The following is a 9,101-nucleotide window of genomic DNA, read 5'->3' as shown; positions in this document are numbered from 1 at the left end:
TTCTATATGCTATTACTAATGAAATAACTTGAATGGAATCAAAACCACCAATCTAAAATAGTTTGTATGCCTTCTGTGTCAGTAGTTAAACTCCTACCTCAAACATAGTAAGCAAAATACTAAAACTTGAGCATAGATATGCAGACTACACAAATAAAATCTATTCTCCATGCAGATAATTCTCTAATAAAAAATCATAGCCTTATTAAAAAAAACTAACATACTAAACTTATTATTGTGCACTCCCAATTAAACTACTTATGTGCTTTTTCCTGTTCCCTGCCCCATCCCTGTGATTATCAAAATATTAATGTGAACAAGAGATTTTCCCCTCGTAATCAGTCTCAGAAGATACATGATAATCAGACCACGATTTGATCTCGATTAACTTCATCAGGACAGTGTGGTTGTAGTATCTGAACAGGTAGGTGATATTCTCTGATGAAGGAACCATGTACTGTCAAGATACTCTATTTTCAGGAAAAAGAGTTCAATTTACACCTGCCCCCATCACCACTAGACAGTCTCCATTCTACTGATCATATTAGTTTTAGAAGGAGTTAAGAATCCATCATCTTGGCAAATAAGTGTTTCAAAAATAAATGAGAAAGGAGTGGGATTTAAAAGTTGGCAGAATAGAAAGTGTTTTTTCCAAGAACACTAATAAAATGTTTTTCATAACCTTTTAACATTTAAGTTTAATTCTGCCACGGCAGCTAGTGTACAGAAACTTAACTCCTTGTGCCAACTTTTTATTTAAATAGTTAATTTAGAACTATAGTTCCTGTCAGTGGTTTCTAAAATTCTATCTCCAGTTTACTAGAAACGCTACTTCTAATTAATCTAGAAAATTACTAATGTTATAGAAAAATGAAAGTAAAAATAATGTATAACTAATGTTTCACAAGGTACATCCCTTTATTTTTGTAATCACAAAATCATGATTTTGTACAGGAATGTGTAAGTGAACATTAATCAATGCAATTAAATTTGTTTAATAAAGATCAGGTAAACATACTACAGAACATATTGTATTGTAAAGAACAAAAATATTGTAACTTTCTGGCCTTGCAGTGCACATTTTAGTGCAAGTATTAAGACACAATAGTGTTCAATTCAGCAAAATATTGCAGAATATCATGCCACAGTCCACTTCAAAGAGGGTCAGGACATGCAGCTTGTTAATAAAATGCTGTAGTATATTAAAAAAGACATGGTAATTCATAAAATATATAGTGGTTTATTTGAATGATTTTAAAGTGATTTCACTGTGGTATTTAGCTTAACCGGGACAAACATCCAAAATGTCTTCTGGTTTGGAATATACTTCTTTCTAGGCAATGGCTTTGGCTTCAGGTAGGAATGCCTCCCAGTATTTTATCAGCTTAGGGAAAAGGAAGAAAAAAAAAGTTCAGCATTTTCTAAAAGCATGTTTTCTGCCAACATGGCAATTGCAGGAAAGCACCAGGTAGTAATGCTTACATAAATCCATTCATTACTATGTGGCAATCTCTAAAAGCTGACACTTCAGTCATTTGTCTTTACACAATAAGCATGCATATATTACAAATGTAGCTCTCCTCTAGGGAGATTTCTCACTCCACTTCTAGCAAACGTGATGGGGTGAGAGACTTGGAAAGAATCTGGATTGATGGAAGATGGAGGATTAGGATACTTTACATGTAACGGAAAAGAAGGTTTTCCACCCGAAATAGCATTTATACATTACTCACATGGGAACTGAACCCACTCTTAAGGTAATTTTACTGTTGTTTGACATTCAGCATTTGTATCTGTCAGGTGAATACACTAAAATCCAAACACTCAATTTCTAAAACTAAAATAGACACCCCTCCCATAATAATTTATAAACACTTCACTCTATGACTAAAAAAATTCCATACTTCCAAATTTACTTTTGAGATTATGAAGCATACAAGTGTCTTAAGTGAGAGTACCTATATTATCTTATAGTTTTTGCATACAAGACCAATGTGGCTGTTTCAAGAAAAGGTAAACTTTCTATAGCCCATCCACATGTAAATAAATTAATGAATGAATGAATAAATAATGAATGAATAAATTAATTAATAAATTAATGTAATGAAACCCATGGAATGAGTTCCGCAAAGTTTAGCTTACCTGCTGTTGCGTTTGCACTAATGATTCTAAGTACTTGATAATAACAGTTTTAAAGTCTTTCACTCGTTCCTTCTGTTAATAAATGAAACAGTAATTCTGGTAGATTAACGTAAATAACTGATTTTTTAGAATGCCATATTGCTATTAGATCATTACAGCAAATGAGATCGTCACTGAATTTATAAAACAGGTATACATGCCTCAAATCTTCCCACTTCTTTGCGTATGGTTTTGGAGATCTGCTCAAAGTCTCTCTCCCCTTGCTGAACTTTTGTCTCCCACTGGTAAAGGAAAAACGTGCACAGATAAGACTTCATGTTACTCATTCACATACCTAGAATAAGTAGACAGTTCTATCTATAATCTACCAGCACTAACAAATTAAGGAGAGAAAGCATTTTATTTCAACAAAATGCTATTTGCTTGGTGTTGAAAAGTAAGAGTATTTAATTTAAATTTGACAGAGCAACATTTTAGGGAAACTCAAGTTAGTGGCATGTCAATCCAACTATATTTTACACTGAAGAATGCCAAAAAAATCTGTCATTTAACAATAGCTTCTTTAGAGCTAATTATACAGACTTGTTAGCAAGAGCCTATTATTCACAGCAAACTCTTCCTATATCAGTTAAAATGTTCTTTAGTGAAACCTTTGATGGCACTGCCTGTAAAAGGAGCATCCAATTAAACTAAATTACCTAAAAAGTTACTTTTTAAAAACCTTAAGTTGTCATACTTCGTAGCATGCCATTAATATTTCACTGCCACATACAGCCTGGTTCAGGATCACTAGTTATCCCTAGCTTATGGAGAAAGCTCCAGCTGCACAACATACAGCATTGCCAGGTATGGTACCTTGTCCATAACTGCTGTAGCCAGTTTTCAGAAACTGCTCTCTTCCCTGCACAAACTGAGATACAATGTGCACAGCTGCTGTTGATAGTAAATTGAGAAGATAGAAAAAAAGGCTTGCAATTCTCAATGCTTGCAGCCTATTTCACTTTCATACAAAGAGGCTTCAGGTTTTAAGAAACATTCAGAGGTTGAGATTGACAAATTTAGTTTGGTGCAACTGAAGCATGGGGATCAGCTGCCTGGTACAATCATCTTCTTATAAACCAACCAAGAGGTCAAACACAACAAAAATTTAGTAAGATCAATCTATACTAGGTTGCCAGCAGGAAAATACTATTCCCTTTCTCCAGATAATTCTATAAAAAAGGTGATATTCAGTACTAAGACCATAGCAAAGGATGCACTGCAATATATTTTGCATCAAGGAACAATGCTTGAATAGTTTTATAGCTGGATATACAACAAAATAAAAGAAAGTTAACATTTAAAAGTACATTTATTCCAATTTCCCTGATCTTTACTGTTCAAATGCCCATTCTGACATGGAATAATCAATAAGCCACAACAGGACGTGCTTCAGTAGGCTCTTGATGTACACCTTAGGGGAGATTCTATGCTGTGCCTCTAAGAGGTGCACTACAGAATTCAAAGCTTATAGTGGGGTATTTAGCTTTGAGCCACCTTTGCACCATCCCTCTCCTGGGCTGTTCTGGAGAGACTCCCGGCATTAACTTAGGCAGTCTTGCCTAGATGAAAAGTTAGTGCATACAAAGCTGGAGTGTAAATCTATAGTGCATTAGCAAGCTGAACAGTAACTGACTGTGTTAGGTCAATGCACACTAATGTGCGGTAGCATGGTCCACATGACCAGTTAGTGTGTGGCATGCTAGTGAGCTGTAGATTTACCCCAGCTTGCTGCACACTAGCTTTTCAGACAGACAAGCCCTTAGGCATGCCTGGGGGCCTGTCAAGTTATGACAGCCTCCCTGAGCTAACCTATGGGCTGCAGCACTGCCTAGAATCTCTGTAGTACTGTATCCCAGTTCCAAATCAGATCTTCCACCGCCAGCTCTGCGCTCAGCATGCCCTCTATACTAAAGATGGGGGGATAGAGGGGAAGAGAAGGGATCAAAGGAACTCAATCTTACAGCCATCTTCTACAGTTCCAGGGGAATCCTTCCCTGGTTGGAAAAGGAGCTTTTAGGGTCCCTATATACCACTCCAGCCCTTTTACCAGGTATAAAGGAGCTGAGACACAAGTGAGGATCTTGCCACTCATGGGCTTCATGCCTGGGAAGTTAACAAGGACTATTAATCCACACTCTGGAGTGGCTTTTAGCTATTTGAGTATGGCTCAATAATCTGATTAAAATTAAAGTCATCAATATTTGGAATTGTGGTTTCTGCAACAAATCCTTCTCCTGTGGAGAAGTACTTCCTAGTAGAAAAAAGGAATCCTGCTTTGGGCCCAAGTAGGCCAGCCCTGTCCTTCATTTCCTTTAGTGTAAAATCAATAGAATATTTAAACATCTTTTTTGGTGTAATGGGTATAGAGAGTTTCCTCTTTTTGGTAATTAGTTACAATTCACAGTTTGGAGTTTGTGCATGGCAGTAACACCAAACTGTCCAGCAGCCATTGAGACAATTTGGGGACAATCAATGATTCTCCTAAAAAAGTCAACAGCACACGAGAGCCAGTGGGTGGTATAATATTTTGTAGAGAAGGCCAAGTTCTATTTGTAAACTTCCTGAAGTCTAATATACAAAACACTGTGAAAGTGCAGAAAGGACAAAGCAGCTTGTGATTAGTGACCAATGAAGCAGCCAAACAAAACTGTGAAGATTTTAAGCTCTATTATGCAGTGATGTTTTCCCACAATTTGATGACAAAGTTGGTACACACTCTTTAGAGTATGTGTATTAAATTCAAATTTAAAAAAAAAATTGTCCTACCTCTTCAATTTCCTTGGTGAAGCATGACAGAAAAAGTGTATAAATTATGACAAACTTCAACATGTTATATTTAAGAACTTTTACTGAAATTATACCATATATACACACACACACACACACACACGTATATATATATATGTGTATGTGTATGTGTATGTGTATGTGTATGTGTATGTGTATGTGTATGTGTATGTGTATGTGTATGTGTATGTGTATGTGTATGTGGAAACGTTGCACCAATAAGGAAAACATGGAAATAGTTTTCAAATAGTCTTTTTAAATTTACTTTAGTGATGCACTTTAGTTTTAAAAGCCAGAAGACAGACAGTCACTTGACTGCATAAAAGTAAACTGACTCAATCAGTAAAGAATGTTTTTGAACCTTTCTGTGTTTTTGTTCCCCTCCCCATTCTGTAAGAGAGAATAAAAGCGCCTTACAGATTTCATATTGGTGTAATAATTGTGCACATTTTATATTTAATTAATACCATTCCTTTTAACAATTTCAGTAAACATGGAAAATAGCAAATGTGTAAGTGATTTAAAAATAAAAATCCATATAAAAGTAGTGCATTATGCTGATGAATGAATCAATGGAAAATTTAGGCCTTCAGAATACAAATAGGTAGTCAGGCATTCAACTTAACGATTACCTCCTTTATCTCATCTTTAGCTTGCTGCAGTTTATCAGGTTTGTTGGCAAGTTGGAGCTTTGCTTCAGCCTCACGTTTTTTCTGTAAAGTGACCTGAGCATCTTGCCATTTCTGCCAGCATTTCATTCGATGATCTAACACACCCTGTAAGAGTAATAATGCAACAGAAAATTATTATTTTTTTAGTATCCTGTTAACTATGACAATGTGCTGTAAAATTAAAGAACAGGAAATAATGACCGAGTAAGACCTACTCTGCATCAGATATCTTGCAAATGTCTCCTAATCCAACTGTCTTTATTTTTCTAATACAGTTATTATAAAAAAGTATCTGACTAGTGCAGAATGAAGTCTTCCATATATCCACAGACAAAGGAGTACATGCAAGGGGTCATCTCCTGGGAACATACAGTTTACTCTCTATACCCATTCAGTCCTTTCTCTCTCTCCCAAGACTGTTGACAAGGCTGCCAATTATGGAGGGTTAGTATGTTAATACTAATCTGTTAGAATCTGCATTTAGACCACTGATTTCGTTTTTATAGGCCACTCAGCTGTCCGGTAATATGTTTTGGTGGAAACAGATCAAAGTAGTAAGAATTAAGTTTTAAGTGTTCATAAGCTTAAAGTAATTTATAAACCAAAACACAACTTCTGATAAAATGTTGAAAGATACATCCAGATAAATTACTGTTGAAACACTCTCTTACATCCCCAACAAGTAATCAAAAGCTACTGGTACCAGATAGCACAGTTTACACCCTCACTGAACACTCCTACAATGGCTTTTAAAATCCTAATAGAGCTACAATAGATATTTTTCACTCTGGCATCTCACATTAAGGCCTCCAGGCACATAAAAAAATCTTTAAGACAAAAGTACAGCCCTGTAACTCGTGTTCCACTGCAAGTTAATATTTTCCATATCTGAATACAATAAGCACACCATACTGAACAGTACAATGTCCTTATTCAATAAACATACTTCCTAGGACTATCATTCACATATATAAATTCTCCATTTAAGTTTACACAATGTTTGGGATGTTGATTTGATTAATGTTGAATTTGATTAATCCACATTACACAACAGTTTATATAGTGGGATGCTGCAATACTGGAAAAAGGGGAGTCTCCCTAGCAATTTTCAGTGCTAGCTTGAAGTCACAGTTCTCCTTGTAACAGTTTTGCATTTACTTTCCCTTCTCTTGCCCATGCATTCTTAGCCTGTGAAGAAATTGCGACCTTCAACATAAACCCTATCTTGCAGCAAGATAAACAGGTTACATTTTTAAAACAGTGCTTACTTTTACTGCAGCAATAAGACGAATGTAGTCACCGAGCAGTTCTGAGAACACATAGAAGTCAGCAAAAGCTTGTTCTTGATGTAACTGGTCTATTTTCTCCTCAACTTCTGCCAGCTGAGACAAAGCTCTAGATAAAGCAGTGTGGTCCTCAGAGTTACCTAACATAGCAGCACTTTTAGCGAAGGCAGCTGTGTTGGCTGAAAGCTCTGAAAGATAAGAGTAAAATTCAGTGTGAAAGTTTTTCAGAAGTTACTCCTGGGGGAAGTCTGAACCACTGTGCATAATTCATGTCCCCCTGCAGATGTGTTTCCCCTCCAAGAATACAGATTCTGCTGGAGAGACGCTACAGTTATACCTTTCGCCCATCAAGGTCTGCTGCGGAGCCAGGAGAGGACAGCCAGCCGTTGGAGAGGAGGCGAAGAGGCTGCATTCCTCAAAGCGGGGCCAGGTGAGGAGGCACGGGATGGATGGAGCAGGGCACATGGGGTTGCTGGGTAGTCTCAGACTGTGGTTCAGAAAGGCTAATGTGGGGCGTGGGGCAGGAAGATAGACTGGGGCATGGACTCAGGCAGGGCCAGATTAACCTTTTGTGATCCCGGTGCCAAACATATTTGTGGGCCCCCATGTGGTTGTTATGGGCCCCTTCTGAGGTGGGCCTGGCGCGATGGTGCTATTGGTGCCATAGTAGACGCGGTACTGCCGGGATGGGGATGAAAATATTTATTCAAAAACAAAACGAGATATCTGAAGGCACACTTGATTGAGACCTCCACTCGCCCACAGATAATCTGGGCTAGCATCCATATACCTAGAATACTCTCGAATTTGGTTTGTGAGGGAGGGGGTTATTTGTTAGTTTTGTCTTTTTTGTTTAAACACTCAGGGCCTCCTTGGGGCCCTGAACATAAGTGCTCAATTAGTACACTTATGAGCCATATTAAGCCCGAATGTAGCAGTCAGAGTTGCACCTGCATCTCCACACCACCACCTCCTCCACCCAAAGTTGTTTCGTAAATACATTTTTTGAAAGCTGCATTTTCTACTTTGATACAATAATATTTACAAAACTTTTTTAAGTAGTTTCTTTAGCCTATTTCTCCTTTTGCCTCACCACCCCTCATGACTTCAAGTGAAACAGTAAAATTACTGGGGACGAGTGTGGGGAGGAAAATTGCAGGTGCCCATTTTTTGCAGGGAGAAAGGGCCACTGAGAGACGCGCACACACTTTACCACAAAGGCTACCACAAGCCAGCCTCAAACCCCTACCCAAAGCGTCACACCTGGGCTCTTCTCCCATCCCTCCTACTGTCCACACTCCACCCAACTAACTCGACTTTCACACAAAGGCTTTCCTCAATCTCCCTGCTACTGCCCCCCACACTTTCACCCCAGGGCTATCATGTCCCTCCCTTCTACTGCCCCCCCCCCGAGCCAACCTCCCACCTTCAACCCCGACTCTCTCCTCTCTCCATCCCCCCACACCCAACCCCCACCTTCAACCCAGACTCTCCTCGCCCTCTGTCCCATCAACCCCCACTTTCATACTCTGCTTCTTTCACCCGTCCCGACGAGTCATCGCCAACTCCTCCGTCGCACTTGGACTTGCCCCACAACTGCCCCTTTCCCCCCAATCTGTGCTGCACCCCTCCCCCACCCCAGAGTGGGAGGGGGGATTTCTGGGCATTCCCACTGGCAGGGAGCGTGGCAGCCAGCACTGCCTAGCCCTGCTGTCACCGCCCCTCCTGCTCCTGGGGACCATAGACAACCATTCCCCACCCTCGTGCCACGAAGCTGCAGGGTAGAGACAGTGCCCAGGAGCCCGCAGCCAGGCATCAGGGTTGCCAGGGGGCTGCATGCTGGAAGTCACAGCACTGCAGCCACCCCCAGCTCCCCACCACCCCAGGAGAGCAGGGGAGACTCAGGGGTGGGGGAGCAAGCCAGGAGCCACCATCCTGTGCCCCATGAGAGAGGGAAGGTGCAGCGGGATCAGCGCCAGGAACCTTCTCTCTGAACCAGACAATTTCCTTGCTGGGGCAGCATGGCACAGGGTATTCTGGGACTAGTAGTGCAGCTGGCAACGCAGGTTCCAGGGCCTAGGGGAACACAGCAGCATGCAAACTGCAATTCCCAGTATACCCTGCAACACCCAGTCCCTATTGCGCCTGTGCGCTTCATTCCCTGGGCTGCTGA

The 9,101-nt window shown here is 39.9% G+C and overlaps 1 protein-coding gene across 2 annotated transcripts in view; it reads right to left on the bottom strand.

Moving 5' to 3' along the window:
• Positions 1–1,225: 1,225 nt before the first annotated feature.
• The window catches only part of SNX2 (sorting nexin 2), a 58,399-nt gene continuing 50,523 nt past the window's right edge, over positions 1,226–9,101 (bottom strand). The window contains exons 11-16 of one of the 2 annotated variants that reach the window (XM_038402471.2): positions 6,911–7,116; positions 5,604–5,747; positions 4,951–4,962; positions 2,343–2,423; positions 2,143–2,214; positions 1,226–1,384 (exon numbers count right to left, since the gene is read on the bottom strand). In XM_038402471.2, the coding sequence (XP_038258399.1) occupies positions 1,334–1,384; positions 2,143–2,214; positions 2,343–2,423; positions 4,951–4,962; positions 5,604–5,747; positions 6,911–7,116 (566 nt within the window). In that variant the 3' untranslated portion in view covers positions 1,226–1,333. The remainder of the gene's footprint in view (positions 1,385–2,142; positions 2,215–2,342; positions 2,424–4,950; positions 4,963–5,603; positions 5,748–6,910; positions 7,117–9,101) is intronic. The other variant, XM_038402470.2, reaches the window with a different exon arrangement.

This window comes from Dermochelys coriacea, chromosome 5 (assembly GCF_009764565.3).
Source record: "Dermochelys coriacea isolate rDerCor1 chromosome 5, rDerCor1.pri.v4, whole genome shotgun sequence".
Lineage (NCBI taxonomy): Eukaryota > Metazoa > Chordata > Testudines > Dermochelyidae > Dermochelys > Dermochelys coriacea.
The sequence above is the reverse complement of the archived record's forward strand: the minus strand, read 5'-3'. Positions and strand labels throughout refer to the sequence as shown.